Source organism: Hipposideros armiger, unplaced genomic scaffold (genome assembly GCF_001890085.2).
Source record: "Hipposideros armiger isolate ML-2016 unplaced genomic scaffold, ASM189008v1 scaffold_561, whole genome shotgun sequence".
Lineage (NCBI taxonomy): Eukaryota > Metazoa > Chordata > Mammalia > Chiroptera > Hipposideridae > Hipposideros > Hipposideros armiger.
This window is the reverse complement of record NW_017731911.1, coordinates 1,264,849-1,283,453: the sequence shown is the minus strand read 5'-3', so window position 1 is coordinate 1,283,453 and position 18,605 is coordinate 1,264,849. Positions and strand designations below refer to the sequence as shown.

Genomic DNA, 18,605 nt, shown 5'->3' with positions numbered 1-18,605 from the left:
ACTTTAGCCTTTGTTTCCTGGTTCTTTTAGGTGTAAGGTTAGATTGTTGAGTTCAGATTTTTTGTTTCGTGGGGTAGGCCTGTTTTGCTATGAATTTCCTTTTTAGAACTGCTTTGGCTGTTCCCATAGATTTTGGGTCGTTGTTTTCATTTTCATTTGTCTCAAGATATCTTTTGATTTCTTCCTCGATGTCATTGATAACCCATTCATCGTTGGGTAGCATATTATTTAGCTTTCATGTGTTTGTGTGTTTTTCAGTTTTCCTCTTGTAATTGTTTTTGGAGAACATGCTTGATATTATTTCAATCTTAAATTTACTGATACTTGTTTTGTGGACTAACATGGTTTCTCCTGGAAAAATGTTCCATGTGCACTTGAAAAGAATGCATACGTTGCTGCTTTGGGGTGAAATGCTCAAAAAATAGCAACTAAATCCATCTGGTCTGATGTGTCATTTAAGGCCACCATTTTTTGTTGGTTTTCTGCCTTGATGATCTATCCATTGATGTCAGTGGGGTGTTAAAGTCCCTACTGTGACTGTATTACTATTGATCTCTTCTTTTATGTCCATCAGTATTTGCTTTATATATTTAAGTGCTTCTACATTGGGTATATAGTTGTTTACAAGAGTTATAGCCTCTTGTTGGATTGACCCATTATCATTATGAAATACCTTTCTTTGTCTCGTTACAGCCTTTGTTTTAAAGTGTATTTTGTCTGATATAAGTATTGCTACTCCAGCTTTTTTCCTTTCCATTTGCATGAAATACCTTTTTCCTTCTCTTTACTTTCAGTCTATGTGTGTCTTTCAATCTGAAGTGGGTCTCTTATAGGCAGCATATGTACACGTTTTTGTTTTTTTTATCCATTCAGCCAGCCTGTGTCTTTTGATTGAAGTATTTAGTCCAGTTACATTTAAAGTAATTATAGATCGGCATGTAATTATTGCCATTTTATTAATTGTTTTCTGATTGTTTTGTAGTTCTTTTCTGTTCCTTTCTTATTATCTTGCTCTCTTGTGTGTTAATGACTTTCTACAGTGTTATGTGTAGTAGTTTCCTTTCTCTTTATTTCTTATGTATTTCTTATAGATTTTTGGTTTGTGGTTACCATGTGCTTCATATATGCCAAGCTTTGTGTATAGGAGTTTGTTTTAAGTTGATGATTGCTCACATTCGAACACATATAAAATCACTACAATTTTTACTCCACATTTGTTATTATCATTATTTTTTACTTTGTGTGTGTGTGTGTGTGTGTGTGTGTGTGTGTGTGTGTGTGTGTACACCTTAATTTACTGTTGTAATTACCCATGATCTTCCTACTTTTGTCTTTTAGCCCTATACTAGCTTTATGGTTGGTTGAATAAATTAATTTCTTAACAAATAAAAAGTGAAAAACTTTTAGGGGATGATCTGAGGGTTCACTTCATTTTTAGTTGATTTCTTTTGTCCTAGGTAAAGAGCTTTTGATTCTTGATACATTTCATTTACTCCTTAGTATAAATGCCAAGAGGTGGAATCCTTATTTTTACTGACTGTTATAAAAATGCAACATGTCTTGAAGTACTTTGGTTGCAACATCCTAAGAGGACAAGAGCTGGTTTTGTTAAACTAGGGAAGCCATTTTTTGGTGTATCTTGTTTTCTTTTTTTTTTTAAGATTTTATTGGGGAATTGGGGAAGGAGGCCAGCCAAGTTGTTGTTCTTCAGTCTTCGTTGTGGAGGGCACCAGTCGCCATCTGGCTGCCCATCGGCAGTTCATGGCCTCTAAGCTCAAGGTGCTGTGTTCAATCTTAGTTGCTGGTGGGCGTAGCCACCATCCCATGTGTGAGTCAAACCAGCAGCCTTGTTGTTAAGAGCGCATGCTCTATCCACTGAGCCATCTAGGTGGCAGCTCAGCTCAAGGTGCCAAGTTCAGTCTTAGTTGCGGGTGGGCGTAGCCCACCATCGAACAGGCAATTTTGTTGTTAACACCAGCTGAGCCATCCTGCCACCTGTTGGCAGCTCAGCGACAGCTCAACTTGGGTGCAGCGTCACTGGCCCATGTGGGAATCAAACCGGCAGCCCTGTTGCTCAGAGCTCACTCTCTTAAGCCAACTCTTAACCAACTGAACCACTCAGCCAACCCCGGGTGTATCTTTTTTTCCCTTTGTTTCCATTTCTCTTCGTTCATTTTTCCATTTCTTCTCTATTTTCAGATATTTTCTTAACTGTAGTATCTTTAACTAGCCATAGTACTAATTAAAGTACTTCTTTTTGTTGGTTGTATATATTTAATGGAGTTGGGTATTGTCTTCTTACTTAAAATAGGAGATGAATGGAACTTCATTTGTTTTCCAGGAAACAGTTAAACTTTATTTATGTGTTTCTTTGTGGATTAACTTTTTTTCTTCTGTTTTTTGAATGTATTGAATGCCAGTGCTTTGTGGAAATTTTTTTAACAAGGTTTGAGAATAGTTTTCTGCCTTCTACTTATTCAGCTAGAAGATTCAAGTCACAGAATACTCTAATTCTCTAAGCGTCCTGACCAAAGATATAATGATCGTAATGTCATTTTGCTGTGATATTAAATGGAATAGGATAGCTGACAATTATCTGTGTTTTTGATTCAGAGATGGTCTTTCTGATCCTAAGCAGGATTTAGAAAATTCAGAATTATAAGTAGACCCTTAGTAAATTGCTTTAATCAGCATTCCTCCCTACAAATCATGGTTATTGCATTGAAAGCAATTTAGCTATTAAGGTAATTTTCTAGTCATGTAGCTGTCTGGACAGAGCGAGGATAAGGCATGGAATAGATCACATAACTTGTAATTAAGTTCTTTAAAGGAAGAAAACAAAAGGAAAAATTTATATCTGCCTCCAAAGACTGTAGGATGAGTCAAATGTATAATACTGGTTTGGGTTTTTCCCCCAAGCAAAATAAGACCATGTCTTTGGAACAAGATGCAAAGTATAATTTTTTATTCAAGTCAGTAACTCAAAGATTTCATAAGAACGGCTGTGTGCTCCATCTGACCTTCCCTTATTACATCTATAACAATCTATTCAGCCCATCTGTAATAATTAGCTTTGAGTTTACATAAAGCCATTGTCATAGTATTTAGGCTGTTTGACAAGTTTCCTTTTAGCTTTTGAATTAGTACGTGTAGTTAAATTCCTGGTGCTTCTCCATGGCTGCATTGGTGACTTCCTTTAGCCCGTGTTATGAAACATGGCCATAATATGGGATACTATTTAACAAATAATCAAATGATAACAATCTTTAGATCTGAGGCACACATTTTTCTTAAGTTCCCATGAATGTTGAAAAGTTTGCAAAAACTGCTTCTTGGAGAACATCAGGAGTACAGCTATTTTTACTTTAGTGTGCCTTACGTTGCCATGAACACAGACCTACAGATAAGGTTCAGGAGACTGAGGATCAGAAAGGTTGAGACACATGTCAAATGAGATAAATGTACACACCCAAACTGGGGCTTTTATAAAAGCCCTTGTTTGGGCATCTGGTAGATAATGACCTTTATTATGGGCCCGCCATAAGCATGTGCTGCATTGTGAAAAGACACTCAGGATGGACGTTCTTTCCTTCTATACGAGTTTGTCATGGCTCTGTCGTGACCCTCTGGAGGATCCTCTGCCTGAACCCCTGCCTCCCTGCACTGGCTGACTGCAAGTCACTTCTCAGGCCTAGCTGTCATACTGCCCCCCCGAGACCATTCATGACCATCCCCCTACCTCAAAACTATATGATGATTCATTCTGTTATTTTCCTCCATGGCGTTTAAAAATCTTTGCGACAATATATTTATCCAATCATTCATTTACTGCCTGGTTCCTCCTCATCCTAAATTGTCTGTTTGGTCCACTGAAGTAGATTAAAGGTTTAACCCGGTGCGTAGGCAACACAGTAGGCTCTCAGTAACTATTTGTTGAATAGTTGACTAATTTACAGGAGAACCAGGCCAGAAATGTGTGAAAAATACTAATGCATAAAACCAAAATATAAAAACAAGAACATAGCTAATAGCAGCCAGGCCAAATTTATGCATAAATGCCAAAATATGCTGGAGCAACTAGAACCAGATGGGATTATGGAGAGAAGGCTTGGGGGAATGGATGGGTTTGAAGCAGTTTTGGTATAGAACTGTGGGCAAACGGCAAAGGTGGAAGGCTGTCAGAAAGCCCTGGGCATGTGCTTTTGGAGGCAGTTTGCTGTCAAGATGAGAGGCCGAGGCACTGGCCTGCTGAGGCCGTGGGGAAGGTCAGTACAGACAGGGCTGTAAGGCAAGGCTGTTGCTAATAGGCAGCCTCCAAACAGATGATTAGGAATTACAATGTGACTTAAAATGTATCTTCATTCTTCACTTGTCTGTTTTGCTTTGTAGGATGGCCAGCCTTTGGCAGGGTTGATCCAAGATCACATGGTTTCGGGTGCAAACATGACCATTCGAGGTTGCTTTTTCACCCGGGAGCAGTATATGGAACTGGTGTACCGAGGACTCACAGACAAAGTGGGGCGCGTGAAGCTCTTTCCTCCTGCCATCCTGAAGCCTTGCCCACTGTGGACAGGAAAACAGGTAATTGAGAGAAAACAGCCAGTGTGTATATAAGGAGGAAACCAGCCGCTCAGATAAAAGGTTTCATTCTCAGGAGAGCCAATGCCAGAGACAGAGAAATGACAAATCAAACAATAGTATGATTTTCAATTTGATGGGGTTCCTAGGTCAGGGTGGTTTCAAGGGAGTATCTACTAAGAATAGACTGCATTGTTTCTGTCCTTTGCTTCTAACTTAAACTTTGAGGTCTTCATTCAGATATGGTGGTTATAGGCAGTGGTGTTGGTGGTAGTATTAGTAATATTTTTGGGAGGGGCCAGGTGCTTTGCTAAGTGCTTTAGATATGTTATCTTATTTAATCCTCACAACCAACCTGCAATGCAGAGACCACTGTTATCACCATTGAGCAGTTGAGGATAGGATACTGAGGCTTAGCAAAGTTAAATTACCTGCCCAAGTTTATAGGAGAGACAACTGGGATTCAAACCCAGGATTTTCTAACTACCCAAGCATTACACTATACTTCCTTTCAAAGTAATAAAATAATAGTATATGTGGGACCAAATAATTAAATACAATAAAATATGTGCTTCTGCTGTTGTCTGAATCTCCGGTAGGTAGTTAAAACCTAACTACTAACAGTTATGTGATCTTGGCTCTGTGGACCTTGTTTCTTCATCTATAAAACAGAGGGTTTCAGGTTGGTGATCTCTAAGGTCTTTTCCAGCTCTGCAGTTCTTTAAGTCCATGGACCTAGGACTTGACTGGTTTTTAGTTGTTAAACCAGCCTTGGATTCCTGGGATAATCTTTACTTGGTTGTGCCGCAATATTCTGTATATATATTATTAAATTCAATTTGCTAAAATTTTGTTTAGAAATTTTTTTTGTTTTATGCATTTGTGTTCATGAGGGATATTGATCTGCAATTTTCTTGTAATATATTTGCCTGGTTTTGCTATCAGGGTAACATTGCCTTTATAGAATGAATTGGGAAGTATTTCCTTTTCTTCAATTTTTCTGGAAGAGTATGTGTAGTACTGGCATTTTTGTTTTGTTTTGTTTTAAAGATTTTATTGGGGAATTGGGGAAGGGGAACAGCCAAGTTGTTGTACTTGAATCTTAGTTGTGGAGGGTGCAACTAACTCAGCTCCAAGTCCAGTCGCCATCCGGCCGCCCGTCGGCAGCTCATGGCCGCTCAACTCAAGGTGCCGTGTTCATTCTTAGTTGCGGGTGGATGTAGCCCACCATCCCATGCGGGAGTCGAACCAGCAACCTTGTTTTTAGGAGCACATGCTCTCATCAGCTGAGCCATCCTGCCACTTGTTGGCAGCTCAGCAACAGCTCAGCTCGGGTGCAGCTCACTGGCCCATGTGGGAATTGAACTGGTGAACCTGTTGCTCAGAGCTTGAGCTCTTAACCAACTGAGCCACTCAGCCGGCCTGGCATTTTTTTTTTTTAATATTTTGTAGAATTCACCAGTGAAGCCATCTGGACCTAGAGTTTTCTTTATAAGAATACTTTTAAACTAAAATTTATATTTCCCTAATACATATAGGGCTATTCAGGTTATCTGTTTCTTGAATGAGCTTTAATACTTTTGCTTTTTCAAGGATTTTGTCCATTTCATCTAAGTTGTTGAATTTATAGGCATAAAGTTATTCATAGTATTCCTTTACCATCCTTTTCTATCAGTAAAATCTGTAGGTTAGTTACCTCTGTCATTCCTGATATTGGTAATTTTTGTCTTCTCTCTTTTTCCTGATCAGTTTGCCTAGATGTTTATTGGTTTTATTGCTGTCAAAGAATCAGCTTTCATAGATTTTTTTCTGTTTTTCTGTTTTCTATTTCATTGAGTTCACTTTGATCTTTATTATTTTTCTTCTGTTTGCATTGGGATTGATTTACTATTATTTTGCTAGTTACTTAAGGTTGAAACTGACGTCTTTTTTTTTTTGAGACTTTTCCCCATTTTTATAGGCATTTTATGTATAAATTTCCCCTGTAAGTTCTGATTAAGTAACATCCCACAAGTTATGATATGTTGTACTTTCATTTTCATTCACTTTAAAATACTTTCTAATTTACCTTTTGAGTTATTTAGTAACCTATTATTTAGTTTCCAGAAATTTAGGGACTTTACAGATATTTTTGTTAGGGATTTCCAATTTCCATTGTGGCCAAAGAATATACCTTGGATGACTTGAACCCTTTTTAAATTTATTGAGATTTGTTTTGTGGTTTCAATTATGGTCTATCTTGGTAAATGTTCTGTGTACCCTTAAAAATAATGTGTAATCTGTTGGATGGAATGCTCTATAAATGTCAACTACAGGTTCAGTTGCTGGATAGTTCAAGTCTACTATAGCCTTGCCGATCGCTGTCCTTCATTACCTGACGCTCATTGACTTGAAAATCATTGTTTCATATTCTTGTCTGCTTTTGTTGTTGTTGTTTCTGGTGGGAGAGTAAATCAGGTCATCATTGCTCCATCTGGGCCAGAAATGGAAGTTGACAAAAGAATATATGCAGCATTTTGCACTTTAAGCTTAAAGTCTATAAGCATGGATAGTTTAGTTCAAGGAGTGGTAAGCTTTTTCTGTGAAAGCCAGATAGCATATGTTTTAGGCTTTGCTGGCCATATAGTCTCTGTTGCAACTACTCAGCTCTGCCATTACAACATGAAAGCAGCCATAGACAACACATAAATGAGTGGGCATAGCTGTGATCCACTTTAACTTTATTTACAAAAAGAGGTGGTGGGCTGTAGTTTACCCATCCCTGATTTAGTTGGCTGTGTGTTCACTTTATTATTCCAATTCATGTTATTTTTATTACTCATATTTATATGTCTATTATATAAGCCATCTCAAGTTTTCTTGGAAGTGAATGGATTATAAGTCTTAAGTAATTTAGTATGCAGAATTTATTAGAATTTTATTTTAAAATAATCAACGTGTTCAAAAGAAAACCAAATAGTGGACAAAGAATATATATCTAAAGCCATGAATATGTTCATTCCCTTCCACCTGGGAATCCAGCCTCAGGAAATAATTTGAAATGTTGAAAAAGCTACTTGAAAAAGCAGCCCATTACACCATGGTTTATAATGATAGAAAATCAGAAAAACCTGAATACTTAAGATTGGAGCTAAGTAAATTGTGGAACATCTATTTGTTAAGATATTATATGGTTGTTAAAAAAAATAGTGGTTTTAAAATATCATGTTGTAGTCTGGAAAATTTTCTGACATAATGTTGAAATAAGAAAGAGACCACACAATTCTATGTGCAATCACAGTTGCAATCATGTTAAAAATGTATATTGGAAGAAGTTTGGAATAAAAAAGATCAAAGTGATAGAATAATTTGGTTCATATTAGGAGGGTTTTTTGTTTTGTTTTGTTTTTATAATGTTTCTGGGCTGTTATTATTAACTTTACAATTAAATAAGAAAATAGGTCCAGGTTTTACTTCTGTAACAGTTGGGAATTTTCAGTGTCTCTTGAGAGGTTGGTACAGGCTGTTATTTCTTTGCAAATGGGTGAAAAGGGGAAGAGTGACTACACTGCACAAGAATTTGTTAGAGGCTCAGTCTGATTTTACAGAAAAAGGCCATATTTAGAATCAGGAGATGAAGAACTTAGCTTGGGCAGGTAATTTGTACTGCCCCAGAAAGTGAAGCCTTCGGTTGTCTCTCCAGCGCATTCCATATAGTATCTTGAATGCTTTTCTTTCTACTTAGACTCGGAGATAGCTCATCATTTGTTGAAAGAGCATATAAAGAGGATTTGCCCGTCATTGCAGATCTCCAGTGTACAGCTCAATGAATGTTCACAAAATGAATACACCTTTGTAAACTATCACCCAGATCAGAAAGTAGAATACCACCAGCACTCCCAGGAGATCCCTCCTGACCCTTCTCAGTTTCTCCCCCTCCCCAAAGGTAGCCACTAACCTGACTTCTAACACTATAGGTAAATTTTATCTTTTCTGGAACTTTATATAAACGGAATTCTACAGTAAATCATATCTTTGTGTGAGTCACTCATGTCATTACATATAGCAGTGGTTTATTCATTTTCATTGCTGTATAATATTCCATTATATGAATATACCATTGTATATTTATCCATTTTACTATTGATGGACATTTGGGTTCTTTTCAGTTGTCTTCATCTGGCTAATACAAATAGGGCTACTATGAATATCCTTGTATAGGTCTTTTGTTGAATGTAATGTATGCATTTCATTGGGTGAATACCAAGGAATCAAATTGCTGGGTCATAAGATCTATTATATGTTCAACTTTAATGAATAGTTTAATAAACAGTTTTCCAAAGTGCTTGTAGCAGTTTATACTTCTACCAGCATGAGTGTGTTCTGGCTGCTGCTTCTCCTCAGCAGAACTCGATGGCTGTTTGTTTCTCTATTTGTTTAATTTTAGCCAGATGGTTGTATAGTGGCATCTTATTGTTGTTTTAACTTGCATTTTCTTAATGAAAAGTGAGGTTGAGCACCTCTTCATATGCTTATTGGCCATTTGTATATCATCTTTTGTGAAGTGCTATTCAAGTCTTTTACCTATTTTCTGTTCTATGCCATTTTTTTATTGATAGGTAAGTTTATTATATATTCTGCTATAAGTCCCTTGCCAGATAGATATATGTACTGCAAATACCTTCTGCTTGATGACTATCCTTTTTACCCTTTTACCTAACGCTGTTTTCTAATGCTTAGAAGTTCTTTATTTTATGTAGCATAATTCACCAGTCTTTACCTTTTATGGCTAGTCCTGTAGAAGAACTATTTGCCTGCTCCGAGGTCATGAAGGTGTCCCTCTGTGTTTTGTTTGGTAGCTTTATTGTTTTACCTTTCTCATCTTGGTCTACTGTCTGCCTGGAGTTGATTTTTGTGGGTGCGTGTGATGTGAGGTAGATATCAGAATTATTATTATTTTTTTAAGATTTTATTGGGGAATTGGGGGAGGGGAACAGACAAGTTGCTGTCCTTCCGTTCTGCAGTGTAGTTGTGGAGGACCTCGCTTCACTGGCCCATGTTGGTATTATGATCACTGCACTCTTCTCAGCTGAGGCAGTCGGCCGCCAGCCATTGGTCAGCTGCTCACGGTGGCTCTCACCGGCTGCCAGCCGCTCACGCTGGCTACCAGCCACTTATGGTAGCTCACGCAGCCCACTGCAGCAGGGGCTGCAGCCTATGCCATCGCCGGCCACTCACGGCAGCCCAGCTCCAGGCCGAGCTGTTGTTCACCATCTTAGCTGTAGAGGGCGCAGCGTCACTGGCCCATGTGGGATCTGAACTGGCAGCCCTGCTGCTCAGAGCTTGCACTCCCAAGCCAACTTTTAACCAACTGAACCACTCAGCCGGCCCCAGAATTCCTTTTTTTCTCATGGATATCTAATTGATATAACATAATTTATTGAAAAGACAATCGTTTTCCCACTGCTCTTTAGTATCTTCTGTGTCATAAAGCAACTAGTCATATATGTGTGGATCTGTTCCTGACTCTGTATAGTTCCATTGGTCTTTTTGATTCCATTGCACCAATACCACACTGTCTTAATTATTGTAACTTTATATAGTAAATCTTGATTTCTGATAGTAAGTCTCCAGCTTGTTCTTTTTCAAGACTGTCTTGAATATTCTCAGCCCTGTGTATTTCCATATGAATTTTTAAGTCAGTTTGTAAATTTTCACACACACACAAAATATCTGCTAGGATTTTTACTGAGATTACATTGCATCTGTAGAGATTTTATATATATATATATATATATATATATATATATATATATATATATATATGACATCTTTCATTAGATTTGCTCCTAGGTGTTGCTATTATAGATAGTATTGGTTATTAAATTTTCTAATTGTTAGTGGTTGGTATGTAGAAATACAATTAATTTTTGTATATTGTCCTTGTATTCAGCAACCTTGCTGAATTCAGTTGTTAGATTTCTGCCCTTCAAATTTTTTTTAACTAGAAGTAACACAAGTTTGTTGTTAAAGAAAAATAACAGTAATATGAAAGGAAAAAGGAAAAATTCCCTTCCTTCCCAACACAACTGTCTTTGTCCATATATACGCTCATAGAAAGTAAATAAGAATGGGATCATATTACACCTGCTCTGGAGAACCATGAACCGTGATTAAATTTGACATTTGGTTTTGAAATTGAATGTCAATTTCAAGCCACCTCTTATATTTAAAACCAACTCTCTATCCATGGTACCACGGACATCCTGATACCTAAGGCTTGTGTTTTCCTAACTGCCAGGCCCATGCACCTGAGTTTTGACTGGTTTGTAAGATGGCTTACTTTAAATGAACCTCCAGGCTTTCCTTCCAAAGGGAATTTCATTATTTCAAGCAGTCTGTATTTTTAATTTGGACCACTCTAACACACTCCAATATGACAAGAAGTTTAATTAACTGTCTTCATGTGCTAGGTTGACAGAACTGTATTTGTAATTGCTTTGTGACTTATTTAGGGCTCTTTCTGTGTCTCTACATGTAGATCCATGTCATTCTTTTTAATCCCTTCTGTGTTGTATCCAGTGATAGAGATATACCATAGTTGATTTAACTGGCCTTCTATTGACAGACTTGTAGTAAAAAACAGGTGACTTAGGTTGTTACCTAGTCTTTACTATTCTCACTAATGCTGAGCACCCACTTGTATTTCTACCAGTGTACTTTCATTAATACATATTTTAGACAACTTTCTAGAAGTGTAATTGCTGGGTCAAAGGGTATACACATTTAAAAACTTTAAAAAAGAAATCCATTTAATATTTACACAAAACATTTCTTAAAGTTCAATACAGGCTGAGTATAAAAAAATTTTAATTAGGACCCCTGTCTGCCAGTTCATAACTTTATGCCATTTCTTGGCAAAAATGACAACCAATGATGCTGACGAGACTGGAACAGAAGGGTGTAGAGGCAGATCAAATTATTGAATATTGTAAGCAGCAAGTTGCCTGCAAAATTGTTTTTTGAAAGAAGAAACTTCAAGTTGAAAATGCTAAATTGAAGGAAAAAAATTGAAGAATTGAAGCAAGAGCTAATTCAGGCAGAAATTAAAAATGGAATGAAGCAAATGCTATTTTCATCTGGTACTCCACTGCAAGCTAATTCCACGGTTTCTGAAAATTTGATACGGTCTATACAAATAATAACCGTATCTGTTGATGCCAAAGAACAGATAAAAGGAAGAGGACGGGGAGGGAGAAGGAGGAGAAAAGAAGGTGAAGGAAGGAGAAACTTAAAAAGAAAGCAGAGAAAAAGGAGAAAAACAATCATCAATAGCAGGAAGTGCTGACTAAGCCAATAGGTGTTTCCCGACTAGGCCTTCGAATTGGTTGTGTCATCACTGTCAGAAGACATCCTGATGCAGGTTCTGTATAGAAGAGGCAGGTGTTGGAGGAGCAGCCCCAAGAATAGTTGTCAGTGGCCTGGTGAACCATGTTCCTCTTGAACTGATGCAAAATCGCATGGTGATTTCACTTCGTAACCTAAAACCTATAAAGATGAGAGGAGTACTATCTCAAGCAATGCTGATGTGCTAGACTAGTCCACCTGAAGAAGCTGAAACCCTTGCGTCTCCTGATGGCTCTGCTCTGGAGACAGAATTACTTTTGATGGTTTTCCTGGAGAGCTTGACAAGGAGCTGAATCCTAAAAAGAAGATTTGGGAACAGATCCAGCCTGAGGAATGATGAGTGTGTGGCTACATACAAAGGAGCTCCCTTTGAGATATTCTAGGAACAGTACAAATTAACTGAAGAATTATTAGCTTCGCAGCCTTGAGATTATGACTCGTGATTTGGGCTACCAAAAAAGAAATGCATCTGTGAATGTAGAAGTATAGTTACTGTTTGAGAAAAAAAAATCTCACACATAAAATTCTAGCACCGTAGCTATTTATAGCCTTCAATAAGGAGAGGCAAAACAAAAAATTTTGAAACAGCTCTGCATGCCAAGTTATAAAAGGTATGAGTAAAGTTAATTTATTTAAGTCCATGGAGTTCTGGTAGGCCAGGACATGGTACCATAATATAATTTTATCTTTTTTCTGAAAAACTGAATATTACCAGAGCATTGTTAACATATATTGATAACTAAACACAAATGAATTTCCGAAGTTATTTTGTACTCAAGATCCATTATTCTTTTGGGAATAAAGACTCTGTGGCAAAGTAAGAAAAACAATTTTTTAAATTGTAATTCTCATAGATACTGCTACCTTTACAATTTAAGAGAATGTTGCAAATGATCTTTTCTCCCTAGCATAATAGTTTATGACCAGAAAGTACATTGTATACTTCGAGAATGTTAGTGCAGAAAGAGACTTTAAATCATCCCATCTGACTCTTGTTTTTCTAGTTGAGATATAATTCATATTTAATGTAATTTACCATTTTTAAAAAGTGTATAATTCAGTGATTCTTTTTTAGAATATTTACTGTGTTGTACAGTAATCACCACTAGCTAATGCCAGAATATTTTCATCACCTTTAAAAGAAACTCTGTACCTATTAACAGTCAATCCCAGTTCTTCCCTCCCTCAGCCCCTGGCAATAACTTTCTGTCTCTATGGATTTGCCTTTTTGGGACATTTCATATAAATGGAGTCATACAATATGTAGCCTTTTGTGACTTGCTTCTTTTACTTAATATAATGTTTTCAAGATTCATTCGTGTTGTAGCGTGAACAGTACTTCATCCCTTTTCGTGGCTGAATAATATTCCACTGCATGGATAGACCACATTTTATTTGTCAGTTGATAAAAGAGTAATTTGCGTTGCTTTCCCTTTTGGGCTATTACAAATAAAACTACAATGAATATTTGTGTACCAGTTTTTGTGTGACCATGTGTTTTCAATTCTCTTGGCTATATAACTAAGAGTCTTTGCATTTATTTAGATTTTCTTTAATTTTTTTTTAACAGGTGTTGCCGTTTTCAACATACAAGTTTTACACTTCTTTGGTTAAATTTATTCCTGAATATTTTATTCTTTTCAGTGCTATCATACATAAATGCAGTTGTTTTCTTAATTTCATTTTCAGATTGTTCATTGTTGATGTAAAGAAATAGTTGATTTTTTGTTGTTGTTAATCTTGTATCCTTCGGGTTTGCTGAAGTCATAAACTAGCTCTAATAACTTTTTGTGGATTCTTTAGGATTTTCTATATATAAGATCATGTCATCTGCAAATAGTGGTAGTTTTACTTCTTCCGCTCCAATCTGGATGCCTTCTATTTCTTTTCTTGCCTCACTGTCCTGGATAGAACCTGGTACATTGTCGAATAGGAGTAGTGAGAACAGACATTCTTGTCTTGTTCCTGATCTTAGGCAGAAAGCATCCAGTCTTGATCATTGAGCATGTTCATTGTGGGTTTTTCATAGATGCCTTCCCTTTATTAGGTTGATGACATTTTTTTCTGCTATCCAGTTGAGTGTTTTTATCATGAAAGGGTGTTGGGAATTTGTCAGATGCTTTTATAGATGAGATGGCAGGTCATATTTCCCTGTCCTCGGAGGGTTGGATACATGTGTTTCTGTTACTTTTCCTATCCTTGCTGTGCCCAGCCTGGCCGTCCCCACTGCACATGTGGCACTTTGGTTGAGGTGCAGCCTGTGGTCAGCATCCTGGGGAAGTCTCGCCCTCCTGCCTTGACTCCCTCACCTGGCAGTGCTGGCCTTATGGAGAGCCTGGGTCATGACCTTCCTGGTCATCTGCTGATGAAATAACAGTATTGTCTGCTTTTTAAAAAGATGCTCTTGCCAATTGTCCCCCTGCTCCTGGCACACATGCGTAAAAAGGCAGCGGCTCTCCTAACTGCCCTGACCTCATTGTGCGTGTATAGCATCCCTGCCTACTTCGTGGGGCCTGCCATACAAAGAGCTGTCGATGCCAGCTGATGGCTCCCAGCCCCTCCTCAGCCCTGGGGCCTGTTACACTGGCCTGTCTGCCCCGCTGCCTGCTACATCTCTGGGAATGTATGCTTTTGGCCTCTTTGGAACTGACCTATGGTTATCCCCAGGTTCAACTGCCCCCACTTGGGTTCTCTATGAAGCAGCTGCTTGAGAAGTTGCCTCTCTTGGCCACACTGATGGGCCACTTGGGGCAGGAGATGGACTTCCTGGCCTTTCAGTAGCCATAATTAATTCCAGTCACAAAAATGTATTTCTGGTGTTAGCCCTGTAAAAGCTAATTGTGTGGAAGCCATCAGGTTGCCAAATAGTCACCTATCACTTCCTGTGACGTGCGTCACACAGTCCCTGTTCCATGGTGCTTCCCCACTCAGGTCGCTTTAATAACCACTTCTGAAATGCTAGTCCTTCTAGTCGGTGTCACTTAGGAGACTTATTCTGTGTCATTTAGCCTCAAAGTCTAGACCAGGAATATATTTGGAACAAGTGATCCTATTGAAAGCTCAATCAGAGCATTGTCACTCCTGTGATCAAAATCCACCAAATAGCATTCCTTCTCACTCAGAGTAAAAGCCTCTGCCAGAAATGCACGCTCTGACCTCTGCGGGGCTCCCTTCCTCACTGCCTTCTTGGTGCGAGGCCTCCTCTGCCCATCTTACTTAAAATCCTGAATACCTCCTCTCCCCGCTCTGCTCTGGTTCCTCCTTCCCTGCTTCACTTTCCTTCAAAGCATGGTTCCCCCTCAGGAATGGAGGCTCCAGTGAAGGCAGAAGACTATATTTTATCCACAGCTCTTCCCAGCACTGGCTCATTGCAAGCACTCGATGTATAATTGCTGAATGAATGGCTGAGACGTACCTGTACTCTACCAATGAGCAATGCTCGGGCTAAGCGAGTGCGCTCGTTTCCCCACAGCACATGGCCAGTCAGTGGTGGAGCGGACCCTCATCCCCGAAGCTTCCCCACAGTCTGCTTCTCTGACGGATGCCTCAGGCCTCCTCTGTGGAGCACCTCTGAGGGAAAGCTCTCCGTTTCTAGTCTTTGCATGCTTTCCTTCCTTGGTGCCCACCAGGAAGTCAGAGCTGTTCTGTGGGAGGACATTATTGACTGTGTGTAATAATTTTCACCGATTTTGATGTGGCCTGAAGACAGGGTAGGATGCTCTGAGGAGCGTTCTTCAACCTCTGCCTCAGTCCTGGGACTGACGTCGTGTCGGGCTGACTTCTCCTGGCAGAAGGCTGCGTTATGAGCCCTACCATCTCTCTTGGCCCTGCTGTCCTTATTTGTGTTTTTACCACTCGAATCTTTTTACTGTGACCCCCACAGCAGTTTGCTTTTTTCCCCCTCTCCTTCCTTTGGTCTATTCAGGAACTTGATGTTGTTTTTCAGGTCTAGGGGATTATTCACTTTAACAAGAATTATTTTAGGGACTAAAAGTCCCAGTGAAGTTCTTAGTGGTGTATGTTTGTTGCTGCTCCTAAGCTTCCTCCTAAGTCATGTAAGTAGGACAGTAAGAGCAGAGATCAACATGTCTCACCATGGTGGAGCTGTCTGTTTTTCTTGCTTTCCCTATAGATCATCAGAATGAAGTCAGTCGTCTGGCTTTTCAGGATGAACAGGAACAAGCGATCCTAAAAGGAAACTTCTCATCTTTTCTTCTTGCTGTCAACTTTGTCTGCTTTTTCTTTCCAGGTTGTGTCAACGCTGCTCATAAACATCATCCCAGAGGAGCACATCCCACTGAATTTATTGGGGAAGGCAAAGATCAGCTGGAAAGCCTGGGTGAAGGAGTCTCCTCGGCCTGTCCCCGGTTTTAATCCAGACTCCATGTGCGAGTCCCAGGTATGGCTGCCCAGTTGTTTCAGTTGGAGTCTGCGAGTCCCCGATTTAGACAAATTGATTCAAAACAGAGACAAAGAAATGGAGGCATGTGCACAGAAACAGATGTTGTAGCTCATAAGAGAAGGAGTTGTTAGTGTCCAAGTTGGTGTCAACATTTGGTTTTAGAAAGGGTCAACCTTGACTGCTAGCATTTGGCCCTGAGTATAAAACTTGCAACCACCTTGGGAAGGTTTCTGTAGCAGAAGGCCTCTGGACTTGACTCTGCAAAGCTTAGAAATACAGAGCCTGCGTTTTCCTTTGAGCCCTGAGTGGCTGAAGATCAGGGAACTGCTGTGAGGTTCCATTCCTCCCTGCTCCGTGCTTTAGGAACCAGCTCTCACAGGGCCAGGCCCAGGGCAGTGATACCTGGGCCCAGTGCTGCTGCAAGAGAGCAATACTGTGTCTCCACTAAAGATTTCCAAGGCCTCTGCGTGTTCTTGGTGGGGGAGTATCCTCAAGTTCCCAGCTCACAAGTGCTTTGTCACCAGCTCTAACAGACATTCCAATAGGTTTGCAGCTGCCACTTTTCTTTCCCTTTGTAGATCATAGGCTAAATGCATGCTACATTTTACAACCAGAAACCCTTCTTTTAATTAGTTTCTGATTCATTAATCCCACTTTGTAAAAGTATAAATTCAGTCCTTAAAGGACGTTAGAAAGGTTTTGTTGTTCTTACTCCCGCGGTACAGGTGAGGGAGTACCTAGGCCCAGGTCACGGTTATGAAGTTTAGACTCTAAATGTTCTCATTTCCATTTAGAAGTCAAGGGTACCTGACCTTGAGTCAGCATGGGTGGGTGCGGGGGAGTAGGAGGACATATGAACACACTAAAATGTGTGTGTGTGTGGTGTGTGTGTGTGTGTGACAGTCCTTGGGGGGGAAAAAACTTTTAATGGTCTATATGTGTTCACCTCCTTTATTTAAAAAAAAATAAAAATTGCTTCCATTTATACCCTGCCTCTTCCCATCGAGGACCTGAGGCAGGTTGCAGTGGAGGGACAGACACAATAAGGTTAATCAAACCTTATTGGGTAAAGGGTAGGGCTGGCTTACACAGGGGACATCACCTCCGGTCCAGCAATGGCGGCCTTCCCCTCTGCAGGTGATCATCAGGCACGGGGAGCTGCTCTGTGGGGTACTGGACAAAGCACACTATGGCAGCTCCACCTACGGCCTGGTTCACTGCTGCTATGAGATCTACGGAGGGGAGACCAGTGGCAAGATTCTGACCTGCCTGGCCCGCCTCTTCACTGCCTACCTGCAGCTCTACAGAGGCTTTACCTTGGGTGAGTCCTGGGCGAATGGCCCTGTAGGTGCCTTTCCTGGCCACATGCCCACCATGATGTCTCCTAGCAGCCTCCAGGGAGTGGCCAGGCTTCACAGCCTTGCTCCTTGGCAGTGCTTTCTACCCCTCCCCCACAGCCAGTGTTTCTTCAAGATCTGCAGCACACAGCGACCTTCTCTGTCTCTTTCTCAACTCCACCCTTTACAGTAGTTTTCTGTCCCTGACTGAGTTTTCACATTCACGCTCCCCTCCATTCTCTCCCACAAGTGCCCTTCCAGATTCCCTGGGCATGCTGTGCTCTGCAAAGGGGCTTCCCTGTTGTCAGAACCTTCCACACCTCCTAACCCAGTGAGGGCACCAGCGCTGTTGGAAATGCCATATTGGGGCAGGCCTGTCAGGGCGATCCTAAGCTAGGAAGAGGAGCTGCCTTGTTTCCTCCCTGGAAATGAGTGCACAGTGTTTTAGGAGAAAGGGAACAAGCACGCTGTTACTGTCTGTGCACTGGTTGAAGTGAGATCAGAAGATCTGCTCAGGGCTCGGCCCCTAGCTGAGCTTATTCAGGGCAGTGGGCCCCTGAGGACACAGGGTGGAGTCCAGGCCCTTCTGCAGTGATCCTGTGAGGAGTAAGTGACAGGCTACACGTTGAACATGAGCTACAGTGAGTATGGGAATTGTCTAGTTGATGAGACCATTCTTGGTGAAAGTGAGACTGCTTCATGGATTTCCTCGAGTGCAAACATGATAGGAATTCCCCCATGGGGCCAGAGGGCCTGCCACAACTGCAGTGTGTTCATTGGGGCCTGCATAATTATATAATATACAGAGGGTGCCAAAAAAAATTTATACACATTTTAAGAAACGGAAAAACTATTAAAATTGTCATACTCAATATATACCAATAACAGGGCCGGCCGAGTGG

At 40.0% G+C, this 18,605-nt stretch overlaps 1 protein-coding gene across 1 annotated transcript in view; it reads left to right on the top strand.

Moving 5' to 3' along the window:
* The window catches only part of POLR1A (RNA polymerase I subunit A), a 63,391-nt gene that overhangs the window by 16,340 nt on the left and 28,446 nt on the right, over positions 1 to 18,605 (top strand). Inside the window, exons 4-6 of the mRNA XM_019623754.1 lie at positions 4,390 to 4,581; positions 16,214 to 16,363; positions 17,504 to 17,687. Coding sequence (XP_019479299.1) covers positions 4,390 to 4,581; positions 16,214 to 16,363; positions 17,504 to 17,687 — 526 coding nt within the window. The remainder of the gene's footprint in view (positions 1 to 4,389; positions 4,582 to 16,213; positions 16,364 to 17,503; positions 17,688 to 18,605) is intronic.